The 27,049-nt window shown below is 40.8% G+C and overlaps 1 protein-coding gene across 1 annotated transcript in view; it reads right to left on the bottom strand.

Moving 5' to 3' along the window:
* The window catches only part of LOC131788318 (uncharacterized), a 47,316-nt gene extending 20,325 nt beyond the window's left edge, over positions 1-26,991 (bottom strand). The window contains exons 1-39 of the mRNA XM_059105409.2: positions 26,646-26,991; positions 26,383-26,503; positions 25,591-25,678; positions 24,203-24,842; positions 23,714-23,783; positions 23,076-23,200; positions 22,484-22,612; positions 21,826-22,200; positions 21,409-21,580; positions 20,704-20,982; positions 20,405-20,533; positions 20,009-20,193; positions 19,807-19,920; positions 18,533-19,357; positions 17,974-18,282; positions 17,241-17,570; positions 16,672-17,119; positions 15,527-16,161; positions 14,907-15,063; positions 14,430-14,650; positions 13,407-14,276; positions 12,673-13,253; positions 11,963-12,206; positions 11,336-11,828; positions 10,460-11,250; positions 10,120-10,293; positions 9,639-9,893; positions 9,099-9,554; positions 7,397-8,635; positions 7,014-7,136; positions 6,348-6,728; positions 5,547-5,960; positions 4,932-5,315; positions 4,412-4,676; positions 3,630-4,189; positions 2,631-3,176; positions 2,045-2,389; positions 749-1,748; positions 259-551 (exon numbers count right to left, since the gene is read on the bottom strand). Of these exons, the coding sequence (XP_058961392.2) occupies positions 259-551; positions 749-1,748; positions 2,045-2,389; positions 2,631-3,176; positions 3,630-4,189; positions 4,412-4,676; positions 4,932-5,315; positions 5,547-5,960; positions 6,348-6,728; positions 7,014-7,136; positions 7,397-8,635; positions 9,099-9,554; positions 9,639-9,893; positions 10,120-10,293; positions 10,460-11,250; positions 11,336-11,828; positions 11,963-12,206; positions 12,673-13,253; positions 13,407-14,276; positions 14,430-14,650; positions 14,907-15,063; positions 15,527-16,161; positions 16,672-17,119; positions 17,241-17,570; positions 17,974-18,282; positions 18,533-19,357; positions 19,807-19,920; positions 20,009-20,193; positions 20,405-20,533; positions 20,704-20,982; positions 21,409-21,580; positions 21,826-22,200; positions 22,484-22,612; positions 23,076-23,200; positions 23,714-23,783; positions 24,203-24,842; positions 25,591-25,678; positions 26,383-26,503; positions 26,646-26,733 (14,854 nt within the window). The 5' untranslated portion in view covers positions 26,734-26,991. The remainder of the gene's footprint in view (positions 1-258; positions 552-748; positions 1,749-2,044; positions 2,390-2,630; positions 3,177-3,629; positions 4,190-4,411; positions 4,677-4,931; positions 5,316-5,546; positions 5,961-6,347; positions 6,729-7,013; positions 7,137-7,396; positions 8,636-9,098; positions 9,555-9,638; positions 9,894-10,119; positions 10,294-10,459; positions 11,251-11,335; positions 11,829-11,962; positions 12,207-12,672; positions 13,254-13,406; positions 14,277-14,429; positions 14,651-14,906; positions 15,064-15,526; positions 16,162-16,671; positions 17,120-17,240; positions 17,571-17,973; positions 18,283-18,532; positions 19,358-19,806; positions 19,921-20,008; positions 20,194-20,404; positions 20,534-20,703; positions 20,983-21,408; positions 21,581-21,825; positions 22,201-22,483; positions 22,613-23,075; positions 23,201-23,713; positions 23,784-24,202; positions 24,843-25,590; positions 25,679-26,382; positions 26,504-26,645) is intronic.
* Between the last annotated feature and the right edge of the window lie 58 nt (positions 26,992-27,049).

Below are 27,049 nucleotides of genomic sequence, written 5' to 3'. Positions count from 1 at the left end.
AAGATAATGTTATGGAGAAACTGCCAATACATTTCAGTAGGTTAGCTGAGCAGATTTATGTAAGCATGAAATTTTTACCTTTAAATGTTCAACATAAAAGTGCGGGTGGTATTTTTAATCATCTCCGCAAATTTTTAACTAAAAAAACCTCTCAATTGGTCTAACTTGTCTTTTTTCATCGTTGTTGTAGTGATAAATAAACGTTGCGGAATGGAAGAAAAAAAAAACCACCAAGGTATGTGGCAAGTCGGTTCTTACCTAGGATACAAACAAAACCAGCATCACAAGGTCGTTCTTCTACGATAGTAGCATTAGGGTCACAGTAGTACCCAGGGCTACAAGGCTTGCAGTCTGACACGTTTTTATTTCTCTCCGAGTTTGCAAACGAGCCTCGTGGACAAGGTACAGGTATATAACTTCCCTTCACGCAGAAATGTCCTATGGGACAGTTTGCATATGGTGGATTTGGCACCTTGGCGCTTCCATTACAATAGAAGCCAGCCAAACACAGATCTTCAGGTTCAGTCAAACCTTCTTGTTGACAATAGTACCTACAGTTCGAAAAGAAAAACCTCTATCAGCAAAAGACCACTATAGTTCTGTTTTGTCAAATGCGGATGATCACTGTCTTTGAAGACGATTCATAATAATAAATGGCTCATTTGTTGATCTATTTAAAGTCCGAGTACCGAGACCATTTCTTTTCTCCACTATGATTTAGCACACACACACTGTGAGGTTTTCTTACCTGGGAGGGCACTCTGTACATTGTTCAGCTCGCTCAAGTTGAGTCTTGTTGGTCCATGTTCCAGAGGGACACTTGTGTTGTGTGGCAAATGACGTCCCTGACGGACAGTAATGTCCCATGGGGCATTCATATCCAGTCAGATTACTAACAGCAACTAACGTATTATCACAGTAGTATCCAGACAAACATGGCTTACATGCGAAGGAATACTCATTATCTTGGTAAGTGCCATTTGGACAGCGTTCTGGTAGAGGTGATCCCTTCAGGCAAAAGTGACCCACTGGACAGGGATGTGAGTTTGGAGATGACACTGTCTGACCAGGTGGACAGAAGTATCTTTTATCGCAAAGTCCATCTGGATAGTTTAGACCACTATTATTGCAGTACATACCAGCTATACATTCTATACACTCTGAAACATTCTCGTGTTTCTTTCCTGGTAAGTAATAGCCTGGTTGACACGCAAACGGGTGAGGTGATTCCAATGGGCAATAGTGTCCTTCTTCACATTCCACTTGGCGGCTGCTGGTGGATCCTGCTGGACAGTAATATCCAGGGTCACACGGTCCTGCCGTATCATCCAGCTCGTCTCGATCACAATACCTTCCAGGTGTGCATGTTGTCATGTTATGCGAAGCTTCTGGACAAAAGTGACCGGGTGTGCAACGTGTCGCACTAGGTTTAGCTTCTCTGTCGCCTCCAGGACAATAAAACCCCGCACTGCATGAATTGGTGGGTTTCTCATTTCCATAATTGGCGCAGTAGTGACCAGGGTCACACGGTAAGCAGTCTAGTGACGAGTTGCCCTGGAGCTTGGGGTTGTACGTACCTGGTTCACATGGTTTATAATGAGGTCTGGGCGTAGCTTCTGGACAGTAATAGCCTTTGGGACATTGATTGCCTTGATATGTGGTGGAGTTAGCATCGCAATAAAAGCCTTGAGGACATAGTTTGCAACTAGCTTTGCCTTCCTCATCTTGATAAGTTCCAGCAGGACAACCTGTAAAAAATGACATCAGTTTAGTCAAGAAATATTTTCACCCTGCAGGTTATGATTCAGTTGACTGTGACTTGCTGTCATTGAGACCACTATGTTTCAGATAGTTTCTTCATGGAAGATGTTTTGGTCAATGTTTCATCTTTGCTTTTATCGCAATTATTCATTCACTCTGGAGTTATTGTAAGGCAACTCTGTAGATCCTTTGAGAAAAGGCCAATTCTCTTCATATTAATAATTGTTATCCACGTAAAGTCTGAATATTTTGTTACAAGTATCACTTTCGTTTATGTAAGTACCTTCAAACATGACACTGCCAGCTTTACAGAAGTGCCCACGGGGACAAACATCACCAATGGTGATGTGCTTAAAATGAGCAGGACACTGTGTCAAGTTTGTCATGTATGGGTTTGGTGATGCTGCGCCAGATACACAATAGTACCCAGCACTACAGTTTCCACTTGGTTCCGTTAGGTTTGTGCCTCCACAGAATCTGCCACCAGAACAGGGCGTGCAGTCTTGTTCTCGCACTAAGTTCTTCCTGTTGCTGTAAGTACCAGCAGGGCACTGTTTCCAGTCAACTCCTGTACCATTTGGACAATAGAACCCCTCTGGACAGTCATTCTTAGCAGAACTCGAGTCACCTATAACACATTTGGAGAAAAGATGAAAAAACACATCAATATAACAAAAGCAGCTTAACTAGGAAAATGTTGACAGTTGAAAGAAGGTTTACTTCAACACAGCTGAGCTTGAAACAACAAAGCTTTCAGCTTCGGCTTTTTAAAGAGCATATTAATGACATAGTTTAAGTGGTTAAAACCATTGCTTTGCAAACCACAGACAAAGCGCGGGTTTAGGTGTTAAAATTACATCATCACAAACCTGGGATAACAAGTTCTGGGAGACAATAATAGCCCTCAGGGCACGTCGCACATTCCGATGATCTGGGACTTTCAGCAAATGTCCCTGCTGGGCAATCTTGAGGTTCAGGACTTCCTTCTGGGCAGTGCTTGCCAGCTGGACAAGGATATGGGTTACTAACATTTTGACCCTTGGGGCAATAATAGCCCTCGTCGCATTGAGCCTTTGGCTCAATAAGTCCCTCGTCATCGCAGAAATATCCTGACCTGCAATCCGTACACTCGTCCGCCTTTTCTAAACCACTGCCATTTGAATAAGTTCCTGACGGACACGGAAAAGGATGATGGGTACCCTGTGTACAATAACGGCCTGGAGGACATTGAATTTGTGTTTCACTTGATGAGCGAAGTGGACAATAGAAACCGGGTTTGCAAGGTCCTGCTGTTTTTGTCATGGCTGTTTCATTACAGAATTCTCCACCAGTACAATTTAGGCATTCGTGTTCTGTCTGGAGACCTGTTGCTGGGCTGTAAGTACCAGCTGGACAACCGATTGGCTTGTCAACACCTTCATAAAAGACAAAACGAATAGAACCAAGGTTGTTATGACAAAACCAAGAAAAATCTGAGACACGGCACCGCTTGGTGTGAAGTCACCAGGTCCCATTTATAATGATATTTTTTGTTTGTAATTTTTATTTCATAAACTCGGTTACTTCAGTGCTTGTGGTACGGAAAAATCTACCCGCCAAGCTAAAGAAGAAATAGTGATAAGGAACAGTGTATAGTTTTTAAGACACTTGAGCATTGTGTACACCTTGATAGAAGCACGAAAATGGTAGGAATGTATCAGAATGATGAACTTGATTTAAATTTTATAACTTATCAGCTCATATCTATGTTCTTCTTTCAAGTAAGAATTTATTTGAATTTTGGCGTAAGAAACCTTAAGATTATTGGTATAATTTACAAGGTTAAAATAAGACCATCCAATAACAGGATAAGAGCGGATGTTAATTACCTTCAGGGCAATAATATCCGGCAGGACAGATGTCAGCTTTTTCTCCAAGTTCCGGCGTGGTACTATTAGCACCTTCTCTACAGAAATATCCAGCACCACATAACTTGTATGGAGTCACCAGACCCCACTCATCACAGACCATACCACCTGTACAAGTTCTACAATCTAACTCTTCATCCATGCCAGTCCTATTGTTGAATGTACCAGGAGGACACTTAAACTGTTCTGCATATCTTGTGCCAATTGGACAATAATGACCCTCAATGCAGATATACTGCCCATATAAGATGACTGGGCCATTAGTGTCATTGCAATAGAACCCTGCTGGGCAGATTTTACAGTCTGGTTTGGCTCTCTCGTCTTGGTAATATCCTGCTTCACAGGGTATGGGATTTGGACTTCCTTCCGGACATTTGTTTCCTTCAGGGCATTCATGCTGATCGTCGCTGTCTGCTCTACCGCTGCAATAGTACCCTGCCCTACACAATGCTGTAGGTACAGGCAGCCCACTTCCACCACAGTACCACCCTGGAGTACAGTCTTGACAGTCAGTCACATTTCTTTGGGAAGTAATGACAGAAACACAAGGATTTAATCAGATGGTGAAATTCCGAGTTTACGACACTTTCTCGACTCTTTGAAAAGGTATAATTTTATAATTCAAAATACCATTTTGGTTTCTGTGGTTTAGAAAACCTTGGTTTAGATACATGCCTTACCTTATTGACGTCAAAAAAAGGGCGTAAAAAATTGAGAGGAACAATAAATCTAAATAGTCTTACCTATTTCCTGTACTATTTAAGAATGTTCCAATTGGGCAATTCTTTGATGCACCGCTTCCTCTTGGACAATACGTCCCATTTGGACAGATATCTCCTGTCACTCCATCTGTAGGTTTCGCTTCCTTTGCTCCAGATGCACAATAGTGACCTGCTTCACAGTCAAACTCTGGTTCAGAAAGTTCTGGACGTGGGCAGTACTTTCCTGGATCACAGGGTATTGGCAAAGCTGATCCATTGGGGCAATAATATGACGTCGGACAGCGACCTAAATTCAAATTAAATTTTGGTTGTGGGGCGTTTGCGTCTAATACAGGAAAAGTACAGGACCTTGACGACTTACCTAAGAAACTAACTCACATAAGCTGAATGTTAAACTACATCACTAAAAGAAATAAGGCCCACAGGAACCCAGCTTGTTCGTTACATTAAGAGGATGGGAGTTTCGCAACTCCTTCTGGATGGAAAGCTGGTCCATCCCAGGCAAGAGATAGCAAATTACATTTTATTGAAAGAACGTTACCTCCATCAGGTGTAGGGTTCGTAGATCCATTTCTGCAGAACCACCCTCCATAACAGAGCGCAGTAGGCTTACTCAGACCATTTCCTTCACAATACATTCCAGCAGTACAAGAAACACAGCTTGATTCCGCTTCCTGTCCAGTTAAATTGTTAAAAGTGCCCTCGTCACAGAGGTATGGAACACTTGTGTTTATTGGACAATAACTTCCGGATGGACAGACAGAGTCATTGAAGGTGGATGCCTTTGCAAGGCAGAAGAAGCCAGCAGGACATGATTTACAATATGTTTTTCCTTCTTCATCTTGGTAACTTCCATCAGGACACGGCTTAGGAAGGGTGTAACCTTCACGGCAGTAATGACCAACTGGACACACTCCACCATATCCTACATGAAGGAAATCAGATATAAAACAAACCATTCTCTCATATTCACCACAACATTCACAACACCATTGTTGAAGCAAGTATTCTAAAAAAAATTGAATATATTTTCTTTCCATTCCCTGCAGAAATGCCTGGAGTTATTTCCTTGGTGTTGCTTACATCCAACGTTACATTTGGCAAATTCATCGCTGGCCAACTTTGATTATAAGCTAATAGTAACTAACAGTTTTACCTGTGTGCAGTCCCAGGATGGAGCAGTTGCCCAGTAGTGACGTTCCATTAACTGAGTTAATAGGATCTGGTTTGTCAACACCGGATTCGCAGTAGTATCCTCCATAACAGTACCCAGTAGGCTCGATAGCATGCAGCTCACCACAGTACTTACCACCCGTGCAATCCTCACATTGAGTCACCAAGCTAAGCTTTGTTTTGTTACTGAATGTACCGAGTGGGCATGGCTTCCAGTCTAAACCAGTCCCAACAGGACAGTAGTACCCCCTTGGACACTCGTGGTAGCCAGACTTTGGATCTCCTGCTGTAACATTTTCTGGAAAGCAGTAATATCCCGGAGGACAGTCCTGACAAGATGCCTGCGTTGTGGCGTTGGTGTACGTTCCAGAAAGACAGTCTTTTGGAGTGGCGCTAGCTGTAACAGAAACGGTTTTGTTGTAGCATTAACATGAAAAGTCTCTTTTATGTCAAAGGTCAAGGATCTGTGTTTAAATCTTAAGAGAGACTCTTCCTAGTTGTTCATGAGCCATTTGGAAAACCTTGTATACAAAATATCTAAAATCCCTTCCTTGTCCTTTACTGAAAGATGACAAACCCCAAAACTCTTTTTTGCTAAAAAAGGCCACAGTCCAACTCGCTGAGTGATACAACGTTAAATGACTATGGAATTTCCAAGCTCACGAGCGGAAAACGAAAGAGTTTTCTTTGCGACTTGTTTTGTCTAATGTCTATTCAGGGATGGACTCTTATGTACCTCGTCATCATTTATTGTGAATGTCAAGTTACAAAATCCAGAACTTACCTATGGGGCAATGTAAGCCAATAGGACACGGAACAGCATTGTCCACCGAGGAACCAGTTGGACAGTAATAACCTGCCCTGCACTGCCCTGTGGGATACGTTCGTCCTCTTTCAGAACAATATGAGCCAGCTGTGCAATTGGTACACTGATCTTCTTTCCACAGGCCGGTGGTGTTAGAGTAAGTGCCCAGAGGACAGTCCTGGGGTGTATGGGTACCAAGTGGACAATATTTTCCTGCAGGACAGACTTCTTGCTGCTTACTAATTGAACCCCGAACACAGAAGTAACCCTCGTCACAATTTCCTGTTTCTGATGTATCTCCACTAAATTCACAGTAATATCCTTCCGTGCATGGAGTACACTGGCTGGAATTATGCAATCCTGAAATTTAAGAATAATCTTTCTTGCTGTAAATATGGTGCACAAAACCTATCATCTCTACGTAAAGGGACAAGCATATCAACCAGTTAGTCACTTTACAATTGAATGGCATCAAGGCCCAAAGCCACGTCATGTTAAGTCAAGTTCGCTTCGAAAAGCAGTGAAGTCAACCCGAAGGTGATCATCACACTCGGGGAGGGGCAGGAATTAACACAAAACGCTGAATGAACACACAATGACGAATCTACAGAGAAAAAGCACACTGATAGAGTTGGTGTAGCTTACCCAAAACATTACTGAATGTTCCAGCAGGACAAGGTTCTGGTTCATCTGTGCCTTCCACACAAAACTTTCCTCGGGGACAAATATTTGCATCACTGGCCTGCTCAGGTGTGGCAGTCATTGCACCTGAATGAAAGAGAGTAAACAGTGAGGAAAAAGAACTGGAAAGAGCAGGTAACAAAAGACTGGGAAAAATATTCCTCAGTTCCGTGTTTGTGAGTAGCAATGTAAGCTCCATAATAAAATTCTGAATTTAGTTCTAAGGAACCATTCCTGGTATAACTGATCATAATCACAATAATATCTTCAGACTACTACATAGTAAATCACTTTCCGTTTGAATTTGAAACTTTCGAAAACGCAATAATATTGACAGAATAACTTACCTCTCTTGCAGAAATATCCAGAGCTACACAGTGTCTTTGGATGAGTCAAACCTGGTTCCCCACAATAATAGCGTGGAAGACAAGGTGTACATTCACTCTGACTTGCACGGCCTGTCAAGTTGTTAAAAGTGCCATTCTCACAGGGAAATTCTTCGGCAAATCGAGTTCCATTGGGACAAAAGTATCCCTCTGGACATAAATAAAGATTGTAATTCTTTACTCCACCAAATGTAGCATTGCAGTAGTAACGAGCTGGGCATTCTTTGCAAGTGTCTTTTAGAGGTTCATCTTGATAGTGGCCAGATTCACAATTTTCAGGGGTCGGAGAACCTTGAGTGCATTTACTTCCAGTTGGGCAGCCATATAAAGCTGGTGTACCAACTGACTGTCCAGCGGGGCAATAGTATCCAGCGGAACAGATTCCATCAGGAGCAGACAGACCTGATGTATTACAGAACTTTCCGGCAGTACAAAGCACACACGCACTTGAGTTTGTTGCTTCGATGCCACCATAATAAGTCCCTGGTTCACAAGCAATAGGATCCATGGATCCTTCAGGGCAGTAGTGACCAGGAGGACACTTTCCTCCAGTGCTGTCAGTTGGCGTTGAAGTACTTGCCTTTATCTTACAGAAATAACCTGCACTACAGTTTCCTTTTGGTTCACTCAGGCCGGCAACATCACAGAATTTACCTCCATCACATTCCCTTGGATACCCAGAACCTTCAGGACAGTAATACCCTGGTTGACATTTACCACCATGTGTAGTGGTCATGTTCGAAGTTGCACTTCCATTGCAATACCACCCAGCACTACAGAGGCCTGTTGGCCAGGAGTTTCCATCGCCCTCACAATAGCTACCTTTTGGACAAGGAAGGCAGGATGCTTGTGTTTGCTGTGCAGTTAAGTTGTTAAATGTGCCTGGTGGACATGGGTACTCATATGGCTGAGTAGTGTTGACTGGACAGTAGTGACCGCTTGGACAAGTGTAATTTCTAAATGTGACTGTCTTTCCTAAACAGTAGAAACCAGGAGGACAAGGCTTACATTTATCCTGACCAGACTCATCATTGTATGTCCCTGCTTCACATGCCTCTGGTACAATGGAGCCCTGAACACAGAATGTTCCTGGAGGACAGATGTCACCAATGCCAGTGTACTGGCCAAGGAATGTTGGGTTAGGGCAAGATCCATTGGTAACATTGTATCCGTCAATATAAGGCTTGTCAACAGAAACACCTGTCATTCAAACAACAAAAATTAAGACAGAAATATAAAATCAGAAGGCATTTCTTCAAGAGAACAATATGTTTTTTCAATGCATCATAAACCTGACACTGTGAATAACAAACATGTATTTCCTAAGCCTAGGCAAAGTATTAGAAAACAACTTAACATATTTGTGTTTAAGAAAGCTTTTAGTTCAATAGTTTAAAGTACACAGTGTAAAGCACTTTTGAATATGTTTATAAAATGAGTGCCATTTAAATTATTCCTATTGGTATCACTACCTCAATTTCAAATCTTCAAATTTGTTCATGTTGAAGTAAACTACTATATTGCTAAAATCCTCCCAATTAAATGCTGAATTATTCCATGTTTTTATAACTTCGTCATTGCAACAACACGGATTCCTAAAATTTTTGACAAGACTAGAATCCTTAAAGACACCTTAACTGTTGATTGTCTCAGATTTGCTTACCTATGGTACAGAAGTAGCCAGGAGCACAGAAATCTGTTGGAGAAGTCAAGTTCTTCCCATCACAGAATTTTCCACCATCACAGTCTTTGCACTGTTTTTCTTTGTGCAAGCCAAGATCATCACTATAGGTACCAGCAGGGCATGACTGCCAATCAAGACCAGTTCCTTCAGGGCAGTAGAACCCCCTAGGACAGATGCGGAACCCTATGGATTCATTTCTTGCTAGCTCAAGAGGGAAGCAGTAAAAACCATCTGGACAAGGATCACAACTGCCTCTCCCTGTTGAGTTAGTGAAAGTTCCTGCTGAACATGGTTTGGGTAGAGCACTGCCAGTGGGACAGTGAAACCCAATAGGACACTCAACTGGATCAGGAACAGATGAACCAGTCGGACAGTATGAGCCTTTCTTACAAGGGGCAGAGTAGTTAGCCTGACCAGGTGTAGAACAATAAAATCCTGCCACAAAAAGGTAACACTTAGTATCTATCTGCACTTTGGTCAAGACCCTCTAATCTTAAAAAATACCACACGTGTACACACCTGCAGTACAATTAATACAGTCAGTGATACTTGTTCTGGTATAGCTTGGTTGGAATGTTCCAATGGGACACAATTCTGCCTCTTCATTCTGTCCAATACAGTAAGTTCCTGGTTCACAACGGACTTCCATTGAACTAGATGAGCCAATTGGACAGTAATGGCCAGGGTCACATTTCCCAACTGGAGAATCCTGCCCGGGCTCAGAACAATAAAAACCTGCTGTGCAGTTCCAGCATTCACTGACATCCTTGTAGGCTACAATGAAAATTCAACATAATTTTAATGCAAGATCCACAATTGAAAAAAAAAAAAAAACTGCAAAATTTTTCTTCTTCTTGTCATTGAACACATAAAAGTTACAGCTTTTTAAAACCACTGTTTTTTCAGCAATTTGTTAGTACACTGTAATTTCCAACTTCATCTGTTAAATAAAGAACAAAAATAGGCAAGGTAATTGGGCATGTTACATCACAACACACACCAGTATCATTCCCATATGTTCCAACAGGGCAGTTTACTGGTTCACCAGTTCCTTCTGGGCAATAATGACCCACTGGACAAATGTTGGCATCATTCCCTTGATCTGGGGTGGCACTGGAAGCATTACGCCGACAGAAGTAGCCAGCAGCACAGTACTGAATAGGATCTGGCATTCCTAAAAATAAAACAATGTATACAAAGAGTTAGCTTCTGATCCTTAGTAACTTTTAAAAAATAATTCTTGATTAGTACTACTTTGCATCGTAAATTATGTATCGAATTTACGTACAATTTTGAGTAATATATCTAATGGCAGGACAGTTTTTTAGTTACTAACATACCTTTGACTGGACAATACATGCCAGGTCTGCAACTAACACAGTCCTCTATCTTAGTAGCATGGGTTCTATTATTGTATGTTCCAGCTGGACAAGGGAACTGGTTAGAATATGATGTTCCATTAGGACAGAAGTATCCTTTTGGACATGGGCGTGATTCATATTCAGAGTTATTTCCTGGGCAGTAAAAGCCTTCTAAACATGCCAGACACTTTGCAAGCTTTGGAAGATGTCCATAAGTTCCTGGTGGACAAGGGAGTGGTGCTTGTGATCCCTGAGGACAGAAGTGACCAATTGGACAAATACCTCCATAGCCCGTTTCTCTGCCATCATAATGTGGACAAGAATCATTGCTACTGGCATTGTATGCCGTAATGTTGTCCCCAATGGGGTTGGGCCTGTCAAGGCCATAAGCACACCAGTGCCCAGGTGCACAGTCACCAGTGTAATTTATAGCATGTTCATTGCCACAGTACTTTCCTGGATCACAGACCCTACATTGAGAGACTCTCTCCAAACCCTCCTGATCACCATAGGTTCCTTTGGGACATGACTTCAAGTCAATACCAGTTCCATAAGGGCAGTAGAAGCCTTTTGTGCAGTTCTTTGGAACACCTGCTATTTTACAGAAGAATCCTGCAGGGCACAAAGAGCATTCCTTAGCATGTGTTGATTTGGCAAAGCTGTTGTTTTGGCATGGGATGGGTTCAGATGTGCCTCCTGGACAGAAGTGGCCTACTGGGCAGAAAAATTGATGTGGATCCTTCACCTTGTTCCCTCCAGGACAGTAGTATCTATAAAAAAGATAAGTGATCAATATATCACATTTCCCCATTACATAGGTCAATCAAACAGTCCAGAGATAATAGCAAAAAATACCTTTCTGCACAGGCACCAGTTTCTTTTGTTAATCCAACACCTTGGCAGTAATACCCTGGGGTGCAGTTGAAGCAATCATTAATGGACATTCCCTTTGTGATGTTTCTAAATGTTCCGTTTGGACACAATTCTGGCTCAAAAGTACCCTCAATGCAATATGCACCTGCAGGGCACTCAATCATGTCTGGCTTTGATGCCCCTGATGGGCAATAGTACCCTTTTCTACATAGTCCTCCAGGCTCTACCAAGTTGAAGTTTTCACAGTATTGTCCTGGAGTACAGTTTTTGCACTGTTCCTCTGACGAGAGTTTAGTCTCATTGCTGAAGGTTCCAGGAGGACACTTCTCAGGTTCTGCAGTACCAACAGGGCAGTAAAAACCAGCTGGACATGGGCCAGCATCAGTATAGTTGAAGGTACCAGGGGGGCACAAAGTTGCATTTACAGGGAGACCTTCAGGAGTTGACACAGATACACCACTACGGCAGTAATACCCTAGGAATGAATCAACACTAATGTTAATATTCCACACCTTTAAATGAGGGAAATGTGGCAGCCGTTGGGGGTGCAGCATGTGAGCATCTCTAAAGCATGTGAGCATATCCAAAAAGAAAATCAGTTTTACTGACCTCCATCACATTGCTTTGTATATGTTGTCTGTCCTAGTTCATCACAGTAGTAGCCACCTGGACATGGACTGCATTCATCAACACGAGAGAGACCAGAAGTGTTGCTAAACGTCCCCAGGGGACAGGGGAACTCATAAGCATGCGTGGTGCCATAAGGACAAAAATACCCTGGAGGACAGGTGCTGTTTTGATATAGAACCACAGGGGCATAGCGGTTGTCACAAAAGAATCCTTCTGGACAAACCTACAGTCAAATAGTAAATCAGCAGGAATAAAAAATCACATCTGCTATCATATGTTGAATTTCCTATAACTCCCCACTGCACAATGTAATAAAAGGATACCACCACTGTTGCATCAAATTGTTGTTAAATTATCAACGATAATCTTTGAATTAAATTTGCTAGCAAAACTGCTCTTGTTTGATGACAAAGGAAGCTACCGCAAGATGTCACACAACACAAAATGGCACCTAGGGAGAATTTCAAACATCAAAAGCATTTTTCTTCTTTCCAGATTTGCAATAATTTAATTTATTTGACAAAATCTTACAGCACATTTCTATCAGTTCAACAAAAGCATGCTCCTGTATGGAGACTTTCTTCAGTTTAACTCATTAACAGCTTCCAAGAAATTCATTATATTTTCATTTAAGAGTTAGAGCTGCTGTTAACCTAAACCAAAACATATGAATATGGAAAGTAACATACCTTACAAGACGACTGATTTCTGCTGTCTTGGTAAAATCCAGAATCACACCGTTGCGGTTCTTTGGAACCTCTCAGGCAAAAGTGACCAAGAGTACACTCAAGTCCATTTGGATTTTTCACTCTCTGTCCAGGAGGACAGTAATATCCAGGATCACACTGGTCAGTGGGTTCTTTATTTCCATTTCCTTCACAGTAAAAACCACTGGTGCAGTCAACACAGTCCTCAACCTTTTCATTCTTAGTGGTATTAGAGAAAGTACCATTAGGACATGGTGCTGGTGTGGCACTACCCTCAATACAGTATGAACCCTCTGGACATTCCGCCCCAGTGACCCCATCTGTTGGTCTGTCTGTTTTAGAGCCTCCCACACAATAGTAACCAGCTGCGCAGTCAGCTGAAGGTGCTGGCAGAGCTTCACCTCCACAATATTTTCTTGCTGGGCACTGGAGAGGCTGTGAACTCCCTTCTGGACAGTACGTTCCGTTTAGGCACTTGCCTCCATTGGTGACAGGTTTTGCTGCTGTTGCGCCTCCACTGCAGTAGTATCCAGCTTCACATGGGCCAGTAACATTAGAAAGACCTTAAAACATGCAAAAGCCATTTTACTGTTGCTTTAGTATTATTACAGCATGTTATTAATATACTCCGAGCTTTTTTTGAAAACTGTGAATACCTGATTGCAGATACACTACTATAATCCCACATGCATCACCAACTCCCATAGTTAACTAACCTTGCCTGACACAGTAATATCCAGCTGTGCACTGTACACAAGCACTGTCAGAAGACATGCCCGTCAAGTTGTTAAATGTTCCTTCAGAACATGGATTGTCCAAAGCATAACTTGTTCCTGGTGGACAGATAAAGCCAGAAGGGCACTCTTGGGGACTTGTTGTATTGCCATTACAATAGAAGCCTCCTGGACATATCTGACAAGTTGCTTGACCACTTGCATTGTTATAGGTCCCAGGATCACATGGCTGTGGAAAAGCTGAGCCAGCAGGGCAGTGGAACCCTGGAGGGCAGATCCCACCATATGTTGTATTAGGTCTTGGAGTTGGGGATCCCTCAAGACAAAAGTAGCCAGGATCACAAGTACCATTCACATGATCTTGATGTCCCACTGCACAGTAAGAGCCAGCAGTACACAGGGTGCAGTCATCCACTGACTCTAATCTGCCAACATTACCAGGTGCAAATCTTCCAGGTGGACAGGGTGTAGGCTGAGAGACACCTCTCTCACAGTAATAACCTCCTTCAGGACATTCACCAAACCAAAAACGATCACGTACTGGGTCATCTGGGGGTGTTGATACCTCAGCACCTCTAAAGCAAAAGTACCCTGGATCACATGGACCAGTAACATCTTTTAATGCCTCAGTCTCACAGTACTGGCCTGCCAAGCAGTATGTACACTCAGGCTTATCCTTGAGCCCTGTTCTATTGCCAAATCTACCAATAGGGCAGGCCTCTTTGGCTGTTGTTCCTGCTGTGCAATAATAGCCTTGAGGACAAGGTGAAGGGTTAATTGTTCCTATAAGGCACTCAGTACCTGCCTCACATTCTTGGCATGTCACCTTTCCTTCAATGGGAGCATAAAGGCCTGCAGATAAGCAATATAAACATTTCTTTACTCCATTGTTACCTGTCTTTGGTAAATTAACAGTACACTTTAAACATGGAATGCTTTTGGTGCTCTCCAGTTCCATGGAGTTCCTTAATCAGTTAACTAGACATTGACAGCAAATTGCAGTACCTGGTTGACACTTTTCTGGCTGCTGTCCAGCTAAGCAAGAACTTCCTCTTGGGCAAATTCCACCAGTAGAATCATTGTTTGGTTTGGGTATTTTAGCCCGACGCAAACAAAAATAACCAGGATCACAGAGACCAGCTACATCAGTACGTCCTGTACCATTACAGTAATGTCCCAGATCACAAGGTTCACAATCATCCTCAGATTCACCACGAGTTACCTTACTGAAAAACAAAAATGAAATAGAATTTGAATTTCAGAATGACAAATATGCATCTATTTGTATGAACACAGTCATCATCAATATTTTCAACTTATCACCAACGAACTTCTCATTTGTCACACACACCATAGTACAGTTGGAGTGCCTATGAACCTACAGAACTAAAAGTTTAGAAAAACCTTTCTTTCTCACAAGGGTTTTTTTTATCAGTTTGTTCTATAATTGAGCAACATAATGGGATGCTGCAAGAAGCTCACCGATATGTTCCCTCTGGGCATTGTTCCTCGTTTTCTGTTCCACTTGGACAGTAATGACCTGCTGAACACACCCTACCCCATTCCAAAACACCTTTTTCAAACGTGGGTGTAGGCCTTGTTGCATTGTAGAAACAAATGTATCCTGCATCACAAGGACCTGATGAATTAAAAAAAGGAAAATTTATGTAAGGCTGATGACAGATGAATTTATCCACTGGATTATCAGGAAGAGGATAGAGAACTTAAAAGTCTAGCCAAGACCCAATGTTGTAAATGTGACCCAACTTTCTGCATAAATGGTATTTCACTTTTAAGTCCTACATACAAAATAACTTACACTGTGCAGTCGAGACAGATCTATTTGTAAGAATTAAATTTAGCGAATCTTCTAGTACATACAAACCCCTTATCATAGAAAGGTTCCAATTATAACATATCAAATACCTAACAGAAGGAGTAAATTTGTCCTAGATATTTTTGCAATATTAACCACTCACACAGGGTCCTTGACATTTACCTAGAAACAGGCTTTTCTAGTTATCTCTTATACAATGCCCTAGCCTTGAATATCCAAGTTTCTATGAACCATTAAACAGAAACAAGTGGTCTGTATAGTGTACCTGTAGGAACACTCTGTGCCGTTGGATTACAGTATTTTCCTGGTGGACACCCTACACAGCTTGAGTTGTACACTTGACGAGTGTAATTGTTATATGTCCCTTCTGGACATGCAAACTGTCTGTCTGTGCCAGGTGGGCAGTAGAAGCCTCGTTCACACTCTGTACCATTGACCATGCTCTTTGTGGGGCAGTAAAATCCTGGCTCACAGGGAAGACAATGACTTTGTTTTTCATGTGGTTGATATGTTCCTGGTAAACATGGCTGTGGCTCTGATGATCCTGCTGGAGTGAAAAATCCTGGTGGAGTAATTGTTTGATTGCTTAAGATGGACCCCTCTGGACAATAATAACCAGGGTCACATGGTCCTTCTGGAGCTGTTAGTTGCTTCTTAGAACAGAAGTATCCAGGATCACACAACTGACAGTCTTGGTCGCTCGTTCCACCAGTGCTTTTACTGTATGTTCCAGCACGACAAGAATCAAATTCAAAAGAGCCTGCAATGCAGAACGTCCCTTGAGGACAAGGTCTTCCTGTTGTTCCATCATTGGGTGTTCCAGTATACGCTCCACCATAGCACACATAACCTGGGTCACACTGCGCTCTTGGAATGGAGAGACCTTGCGCATCACAGTACCTTTTTTAATAAAACATACATATACATTAATAAGCCTGATACATATACATTAATAAGCCTGACTACACACACACTAATTAAAAATTTCACCTTCAATTTAGAAAAACATGTACCCATTCCTGCCCTCCTCATTTCTTATCTGAATGGTTTGAAATGTAGGTTTAGCTGACATATAAGTGAGAAAATTAACAAGGAGAACTTTATACCAAGCATTCACAAGTAATATTTTTCCCACTAAGTAAAACCAAACAAGTGGAGACTGTTTATCTCAGACACAGCTGAGGCCTGGGTATGGGTCATGTGACCTTTGACAGGTGTTTGTCTTAAGTGATCCTTTCTCACCAAACCACTCGAATCTACAAGCCCTGACAAGTATGTTATTCTCAGTATGCATGATGTGTGTGTATGGTTTTGTTAGGTTTGCAATAAAGGCCAGGGTTGAGCCATCAGTCTGACATACATATATATATATTACATTATTACATATACATATAATAATGTGCAACTTACCAGCCAGGGGTACAGTCTGTGCAGTTCTCCAGATAATAAGCTCCACTATGATTATTAAATGTTCCCAGAGGACAAGGCTGAGGGTCACCTGACCCTGGAGGACAGTAATGACCAGTTTTACAGATAGTGGGTGTCTGAGATCCTGTTGGACAGTAATGACCAATAGTACACTCAATACAATCCTCCACAAACCTTCCTCCTGACTCATTAAAGAAAGTACCCTTTGGACAAGGTTCCTGTATGGGGCCATATGAGCCAATACGCAAACTTGAGACTCCATCTGTGATGTTGGTTGGACAATAGAAGCCAGGACTACAGTCACCTGTCTCATGGATGGATTTTTCAAGGCAATACTTCCCTGCAGTACACATTCTACATGCAGATATACTTCCTCCAGTGGTATTCGGGTTAAATGTACCAACAGGGCAAGGAATTTCAACAGGGTTACCTGTAAATTTAAAGTGAAAAAACAAAATTTATACAAATTACAATTTCATGAAGCCATTATGAAGAAGAAATTGCCATTAATCCAAGTAAAATATGGAAAGAAAATAGTAATCATCAGTAACCTTCAGGACAGTAATGTGCTCTCTGGCAATCAGTGGCATCATCGACATCTGTCAGTCCTGCTCTACAATACTTTCCAGCTGGACAAAGCTTGGTTGTGTTCATGCTTGTTTCAGTTGTAGTTTCACTATCACAGTAGCGCCCAGCCAAACATGTCTGACAAACTGATTGTCCTGGATTTGTGTATTTCCCTTTTCCACAAGGTTCTGGTACTACAGTACCATTCAGACAAAAATGTCCAGCAAGACAGGCAAGGCAGTCTCCTTTCCCCTTAGCTGGTGTTCCTACCACCTCTGAACTTGTTGCATTGGATCCATATGGCATATATGTACCTTTAAAAGAAATGTCCACAACACTTTTAGGATACGAATACTCTGTAGAGCAGAATAAAAAAGCCTAATAATGACTGCAACTACATATAGTTTACAAGATCACTTTTAGATCCATTTAGGTTTTTCATGACTCACACTAAACAAAAGAAATTCTATAATTCTATATACAGTGTAGATATCTTTAAATGTGCAAGGTCAAATGAAAATTTGTATCTTAACAAAAAAGGTTGAATAAACCCTTCAATCAAGGATAGGACCCAACAAAAACTCAACCCAAAAGTGTTGCCATGCTAGGTAGCTACTATTCCAGATTCTCACACATACTAGTTCTAAGTAAAGTAACCAGTATATATGACAGCTCCACAGTACACAGTTGTTGCCACTATGAGTTACCCTCACTTACCAATAGAACATGGCACTGGCTGAACTGTAGCCAACTCACAGAAATGGCCTTGTGTACAGTTAAGACACTCATCAACTCTTGCTTTGGCATAGTGAGGATTGTATGTTCCATTAGGACATGGAAACTGTTCTGCCACTCGCGTGCCTCCTGGACAGTAATAACCTGGTGGACAGTTACCTCTGGGTGCTGGTTCACCACCCGGACAGTACTTTCTTTCAGGACAAATATCACACTGGGATGCATCAAACAAGTCAGAACTGTTTGAATAGGTTCCAGGAGGACAAGGATACTTAGTTGGTGATCCTGTGCCTGTTTTAAGGCAGAAATAGTGCATCAGAGTAAGTTATGAACTGTTCATAAATTGTGTCCAATTTTTTTTGTGAAGGTATTTCAGCCAGATTCTAGCATCAACACTTGGTGTGAATGCTGAAAACCATAGAAAATGTTCTCATTGATCACATTTTCCTAAACTGAACTGAACCTTTGGAATAGTTTTTCAAGTAAAATTATGACATTCTTCCCTAACCCACCCCTTCCACCACACAAATTTCACACCCACCTGCTGGACAAAAATGTCCCTGACGACAAACTTGCATTGTGTTATTGTTGTTTAGACCAGTTCCCCAGCCACATGACCTTCCTTGTGGACATGTCAGGCACTCCTCTGCCAGAGTCAGACCTGCTTTGTCTCCATACGTTCCAGGGAGACAAGGAAACTGATTACCTGCCACTGTACCATTTGGACAATAATAACCTTCATAGCAGTATAAGGTGGCATTTGTCTGTCCTGCCTGAGGACAGAAGTAACCAGCAGTGCATGGAATACAGTTCAGTAAGTGCCCAACCTGCCATTCAGGATTGTACGTCCCTGATGGACAAGGAATTGGGGTAACTGTGGGTTCAGTTAGTGAGCCATCTGGACAGTATGAACCAGGAGGGCAAGGCTTACACTCTGTGTAATTCTTCAGGCCAGTTTGATCATTGTAAAATCCAGCATGACAGGCAAATTGTGTTCTTGCCCCAGTTCCAATTGGACAATAGTAACCAGGAGGACAGATGGCGGGCTGACTGGATCCTGCCACACAATAATTACCAGCAGGACAAGGCAAACAAGCTACTGATCTTGATGTCTGGTTGGCAATTGGGTTGTATGTACCAGCTGGGCAAGGAAACTGATTGGGGAATTTTGTTCCTGTTGGACAGTAATGGCCATCTGGACAAAGAAATGGTTGGTAATCAACTGTGCCACTCTCCTGACAATAGTGACCCATAGGACACGCCTTGCATGCCTCCTGTGATTGTGACCCATTAAAAGGATTGTAGGTCCCTGGTGGACATGGATACAGAGTGCGGCCATCACACCATCCACCCTTAGGACACACATCTAGAGAGAAAAAAAGGAGCTCAGTAAGAAAAGGAAAATAGTAAAAACCTACAATGTCCGTAAAAATGCAATTGCTCTTGAATTAAAACATGTGCCATTACATAAATCCTAACAACAGGCACATGCAGTAAAAAAAATTTGAATGGCAAGAACATTGAGAGAAAAATAGGTAAAGAAACACACTGAGAATTCAATTAAACATATTTGCAACAGCAAAGGACTAACTTGTCATAACTGATCTACAGTTTTAATTACATCCACTTGATCAGGACCTTCCAATCATAGGTGCATTTGTAATTCACATACCTTACTATTGATCCTGTCATCATTTTCATTTTCTGAGTTTTCTAAGCATAGAACCTTTGGTTTTAAATTCAAGTTGTACTTTCTTTAAGTCCCTATAAACTTGCCACACAAATGAAGAAACACGAAGCAAGTGTTTAACTGACCTTCAGGTGGACTGTCTGTAGTTGAACCTTCTTTGCACTGGAAACCTCTTTTGCATGGAAGGCAAATTATCCAGCCAACACTTGAGTAATACCCAGGAGGACAAGGCTCAGGAGCTAAAAGATACAGGAAGTGTATAAAATCTTCTAATTCAACCTGTAACTTGATATTTTTCATCTTGGGATTTGTTTAAAATGCACTTACCACTTGGATCAGCACATTGTTTGCCAGCCTCACACAACTTGCACTCCGCTGCATTTCTTTCACTGAAGTAACCAGGTGGGCAAATAGTGGGACCTTCTGAGATTGATGGGCACTTACTTCCTGGGAGACAGGGTGTACATGTGATCTGAGCCCCTAAAGAATATGTTCCATTTACACATAGGTTCCTGTAGTAAACAAAGAGTCAGAAGCATGAGACTACTGATTTCCTAATTGTTCTGTCAAGGCAAACATTGTCAATACCACCATGATTAATGGACAGGATTCTCTAAAAAAAAAAAAAAAGCCTGAGAGTCATGAGACCAACAAGACAGAGAGAATAATGAAGCCACACATAAAATTAACAAAGAAGTTCAAGAATATAATTTTCAATAATACCTCACATCTTGATCTTGTATCGGGCATGCATAGCCAGGAGGGCACATTTCACATGAAGATGCATTCCCAGTTGAATAATAACCGGGATCACATGGAATCTCTTGTTTTTTATCTGTATATGGACAATAGCTGGAAAATATCCACAACTAGTTATCAAATGAAGTCTAATACTCTTTTAACCCACTAATGAGTGTCAACACAGTGCACCATTTATTAACAAAGTAATGTTTACAGTTTTTTGTCAGCATTCCCTGTTATTTTTCAAAAAACCAAAATGTGTTGTTTGCAGAAATACTTACAATCCTGCCTTACAAGGTGTGCATACAGTCTTCTTTCTGGTCGCATAAAACCCAGGTTCACATTTGATCATGTAATCTGTGGTTGTATTTGGACAAGCATAACCTTTTGGGCATGCTGTGCAAGATGTCTGCCCTCCTATGGAATATTCTCCATCCAGGCAGGGTTGATTTCCGCTGCCGTCTTTATTGGGACATTTATAACCAGGTGGACATGCTGTACAACGAGCACTTCCTGCTTGTGAGTAAAAACCAGGTTCACATGCGAGTTCTATGTCTTTGCTAGAATTTAAGAAAATGAAATTGGGACCACTGTTAGAATGAATCAATGTATCAGATTCAAAATTGACACAAACTGTGAAACAGTTAACAGAGAAATCATGATTGAAGGGAAGTACAAGATAGGGTATCTCAACTGAGCAATTAAAAACTAAAGAATAACAAAACTTCATTGAAAAAAAGGATTTAATTTGACCTCCAGTGAGAGTTTTTGGCAGCAGGAAATCATGTGCATGGTTAGTTGCTGATCACTGGAGATTTTTGAGCTCACATATCAACTTACTAGAGAATTATTTAGATACCCTAAGCCCTAAACCCTCACCCTATTTAAAAAAAAAAAAAAACTGCCATCATTTTAGTCATAAACCATACAACAAATCACACTATAGTACATGGAAAATAACACATGGGGATTAAGTAGAAGCTTACTCTGTTTGAGGACAAAAGAATCCTGCTCTGCATGATTTACAGAGAGTGCTGCTACCAATAGAATATGTCCCTGATGTACATGCATATTTGGCTGTGGAGTCTGATGTGTTTGGGCATGCAGAACCAGGAGGACAAGCTGTACAGTCTGTTGCTGCTACATCACTAAATGTACCTGAAGATAAATCAGGTGAAACTTGTCAATAAAAGGAACTTTTGTGCTACAACATTAACAATTTTGTTAGGGTTAGGAACTTGCAATGAGAGGGGTCAGTTTTGTTACGAAATTATCTTACAAACAGATACCTAGTGAGTAAAGTTTTAAGGACATTAGTTCAGTGTATGTACTGTTATGTCCTGTCATGATGGTAATCTACAAGCTACAACCACAAAACTTGTGGCAGTTCTCCATATTCATACCTGCTGCACATGCCTCAGGAGTACCACTGGTTGTGGGACATTTAAATCCAGCTTTACACTGCTTACAACTCAGAGAGTTTTTCTGATCTGTGTAGTGGCCAAGGGGACAAGCCTGTGGCAATGAGCCACTGTTGGGGCATTCATAGCCTTGTACACAATCCTGACACTCTGTAGCCCCACCCAGTGACCACTGTCCTAGAGCACAAGCTACTTCTCCCTCTTGTGGTGTTCGGCAAAAGTAACCTGGACGACATCTGATACATACTGTTCCATTGTTGCTGGGGATTTCTCCTGGATTACAACTGACTGGTAACTTGTATCTTGACTCACATATTTGCCCTGTGCTTGCATTAGGACACTGTGCACATGATACCACTAGAAAAAGAACACAATTAAGCATAACTTACACTTATTTAGAATGACCAGTAGAGAAAATCAATCAAGCCTTTTCATTTTCAAAATTGAAGTAGTAGTTTTTGATAACCAATGGTCACTTTGTTTTATAATACTTCAAAAGGTCAGGATAATTCCATATTATGACAAAAAGCTATTAATCGTAGACTTTTTCAAAATTGAAGATCTCCTACCTGTAAATGGAAAATACTCCTTTTTTTTACAGTTATTTACAAACACAGAGGCAAAAAAATTGACAGCCTACTTGAGTCAGTGCTGTAGAAGTAACCCAGTACGTCATCAAATGGACATAATTCTGTTCTCTTGTTCTCTGGGCAGCTGTAACCTGCTGGACATGTCTTGCATTCTGTGGACAGTGCCTCAGCATATGTCGCTGAAATGATGATTGGAAATTATTATGATTTAACCTTTTTATATAAACCTGTACCCAATTAAGAAGTCAATAGCACAATATCATGCAATTATTTCTGATATGAACATCTTATGATTGATAATAGTTACAATTAAACCTTTAAACTCTTGGAAAGACCAGCATCTAATTTCTCTATACACCCTCAACACTGAACCAAACATTTTGGTTATAAGAATACAGTATATGACCAACCACTGAAGAAGCACTTGATTGTTAAACAATTTCTCCTTGTCAATACCATAGGAAATGTACAGATAATATTTGTGTATTCAGAGAAGACTTCTTGTCAACTTTCCCTTAACTTTCTTCTTATTAACTTTTTATACATCATCAAAAACAATCAAATATACACCATACAAAACAGCTAGCTGCACATATTAAGTGTAATATGATCATTGTGCTTGATGTTGACTTTGCATCTTACCACCAGTACAAGCCACAGGAATACCAGCAGGATCAGGGCATGCACTCCCAGCTGGGCACGCTGTGCAGTTTTCAAATCTTCCTCCCGAGGAATACATTCCAACAGGGCATGGAACTGGTGGGTTACTAATTATTAAGAATAAATTGTCTTTTCAGATTTTCATTTGAGACTAATATTGTCAACATTTAAGATATAAAAGCATTTAGAGTGGTTTTTTATCTCAATGGTTGACTTAACTAACACATTGCATAATAGTGACAAAAATTAAGGTCACTGTAAGTTATAGATGACAAATGAATATTCTATATTTTATTACCAAGTACTGGCTTTAAGGCCCGAACAACTAACTCACTGATTTAGTTACATGCTTATTTACCAGACCATCAACTGGCTCCTTCACAGATTGAATAGAGTCACTCTCTTTCTTTGAAAACTAATGTGTGTGTCTATTGACTAATCCCACTCACTGACTCAGAGCCTGAAATTCTAGCACATGGGCCAAATATTTCAAATGATAACTCCTAAATCATAAATGAAAGAAAAACAGCTTTTTGCATGGATTTAAAGAAGAATTCCCTTTACAATTATTATACAACTTGACAATTCAGAAATCTACAAACAGGCACAGGATAACCAACCTTGGATCAGGGCAATAGAACCCTGCTGCACAGGGAACACAAGAGGTCCTGCTTGGTGTGCTTTGGTAACCTGAAGTTATTATTCATAAAAATAATCATAATATTAAGAATAATAATATCAACACAACTGTTAAAACTTATATTATCATTACTTAGGGTTTCTCAGCTCTTGCATCTCCATTAATGCATTTAAAAGTTTGTAATCTATCAAAAGTTGACACAAGCAAAAATAGAGCGGTTGAATTTACTGTTGAAGTTAAAGGTTGAGTGTTTTTTGTTGCTGTTTCTATTGTTTTTTTCGCACTAAAAAAGGGAGACTTTAAGAGAACATTTTGGCTGAGAATTATGAAACTTGAAAGTTCAAAGGATTGGCTGAACTTTTCTGGCACTCCTGTTACCAATTCCTTATTACACTTTCCACCATAATGTATAATCAAGTGGATTTTTTTTTTATCTGTGTAGCTCAGTATGTTAACAAGCAACACCAACCTTGTGGACACTGCTTACAAACACCTTCTCCCTGACCAGAAAAAGTACCAAGAGTGCAGTTCACAGGTTCAACAGCTGGATCCAGACACTGTTTTCCAGCTGGACATGGCAGACATACAGATGATCCACTTTGACTGTAGTTTCCTGACTCACACGCCAAGCAATTTGACTGTCCATACTTACTAAAGTAACCAGCCGGACATGGTACAGATCGATCACCATTTGGACACTCACGACCAGCTTCACATGTATGACATGTCACTTGTAGTGTTTGGTTTGTGTATTGCCCATCTGGACAAGTCTCAGGAGCTGACATTCCTTGACGAGGACATTTATGACCTGCAGGACATGCCTTGCATGCTGTGGAACCAAGAGGTGCATACTGTCCCTCAGGACACACCCTGGGTGATGTACCATTGGAACATTCATAACCTTCTGGACATATCGAACATGTTGCATTACCCTCCGCACTATAATAACCCTCTGAACAAGGTGTTGGTTTAGATGCAAGGTTCTCACATTGGAATCCTTCTGGGCAGATGACACATTTTGTTTGTCCTATACCATTGCTATAGTAACCTGATTCACAAGGCTTTGGTAGTTGGCTACCATCAGCACAGAAAGATCCAGCAGGACATTCCTAATTAAATAAATTATACAAAATATCATCTCAGTTGCTGAATAGTCCACTTGTTGCTGAAAAATAGAGGGACTATTGACTCTTTCACTCCGAAGATCTCTTAATTCTCCCTACTGTCTGCTATACAGTTCTTCTGATGTTACTATGAAGAATTTGATATTAGATCAACCAATAATCCCCTAACTGATACTTTTCTTAATTCTTATCAATTGTTTGCTTAATCTAGTATTGATATCGTAATGAGAATTCTTTCTTAGCCACTCGTGGGAGTAAAGGGGTTAACTTTTCAAATTTGTCAGTAGATAACGTTCCTCTATTGGTATGCACAAGAAGAGCACCTAACCAATATAGCTTACAGCAGGTAATTTAGTGTTAACAACTGGGTTGAAAATGTAAATTAGCCACCATAAAGAGTAAAAAAGCTGATGTTTCGAGCATTAGCCCTTCGTCAGAGTGATTACGATTATGAGCAATTACGATTACCAATCACTCTGACGAAGGGCTAACGCTTGAAACATCAGCTTTTTTACTCTTTACAGAGGCTAATTTACGTTTTCAACCCAGTTGTTAACACTAAATTACCTGCTATACTCTCCCACCAATGCAGCACCACAGTTTCTTTAGAAACTTACCCCTTTATTCAATATAGCTTACAGTATACCCAAGTACAACCCAGATTGAATATTAATTGGCACTGACTTGGCACACTTGAAACACAACCTAAAACTATATCAATCCACAAAGTTACCTTGCATGCAGCTATGTCTGATTGTCCTGGTAGGTCATTGTAGTAACCTTCAGAACATGGTTTAGAACTGTTCTGACCTCCTGGGCAACTAGAAGTTAAAGTAAATTATTACACTAATTATTTGAAGCATCTCAAACTGTTTGCTACATGGATAATCTCATTTTCCCAATTCTATGATTATCTGGCCCCTTAAAAACCATAAAGAGCTCAAGATATCTGCTAAACTTTGTAAATGTACATTGATGAGGGACAACTCATGCATTACGTCTATGTAACTGGACAGGACACACTGTTAGTTTGACAATTAGGTTTAACTTCTTCACCAAAAAGTCAACTACAGGTATTATTGAATTATTGACTGTTACAAGGACTTTGTGTCCTCAAATTCTGTCTTGAATCAAACTCTTTGTTATCAAATGAGATTCCCACTTTGCAGTCATCCTATTTTGTTCAGCAGATGAATGATTACAGACTGAACTGGACTCTAATCAGTGCCCCTTGAAAACGAGAATATGTCTGATGGAATAAGTTTCCAAAAGACAGCATTTATCTCTAACAACTCAAGCTAGACACAAAATGTTGCATGACAAAACGTACTGTGAAGTGCATTATACATGAGTCTGAGACTGGACTACTGTTTTACGGTAGAGCACTACAACAATGATATTAGCAACACAAAACACGACACAGTCGTATATCGTTATACTGTTTCTTTGAGTAGTGAAACCGCCATCAGCATGTAAACCCGTCTCTAAAGTCTAACGAAAGAAAATCAGACTAAACAAAACTTACTAATGACCAGGAGGACATTGAAAACAGCCGAATTCGCTTCCATTTACCACAAGAAATTTGCCGGGATCGCAGCTCAAACTCCCGCCGCATGTTGTACCGCAAACTGAGCAATCACAGGGATCTGAAACCACAAAAATGAGTTAATATCTTGCCTTAAAAACCCTAGGCTAAGTATGCGACTAATACAACTGTAGCATAAAATATAGGAACAGTTCTAACAATGCAAATATAAAAGTGTACGATATGTATTTGTCACCACTTACCACTGGCAGAAGTAACCTCTGTCCAGCAGAGTATGATGGCCGCCAAAATAGAGATAAATGAGTGCAAAAACAAAGTCTTTAAGGCCATAAAAATTGTGTTAGTAATAACTCTTTTCGTTGACTTCCTAAGTAGTAGGCATGAAAGATTCCTTGCGAGTCACGCAGACGAGCTGAAGGTTTTCTCCAATGTCAATTTTTTCCGTAAATAGACTCGTTACAAAGCGCTGTTCAAGAACGTACTGGGCTTCTCATCATCTTAGTGAGTTCATTTTACAACACTTGTATTATCTTTTGTGCGACTTTATCGTCAAAATTCTGCAAAGTCGAAGAGGCAAAAACTAACTCGATAACGAATGTAATCGAAGTTCATAAAGTTAATTATGCAAAATTATGGCGGATCTCAG

Source organism: Pocillopora verrucosa, chromosome 6, assembly GCF_036669915.1.
Source record: "Pocillopora verrucosa isolate sample1 chromosome 6, ASM3666991v2, whole genome shotgun sequence".
Classification (NCBI taxonomy): domain Eukaryota; kingdom Metazoa; phylum Cnidaria; class Anthozoa; order Scleractinia; family Pocilloporidae; genus Pocillopora; species Pocillopora verrucosa.
The sequence above is the reverse complement of the archived record's forward strand: the minus strand, read 5'-3'. Positions and strand labels throughout refer to the sequence as shown.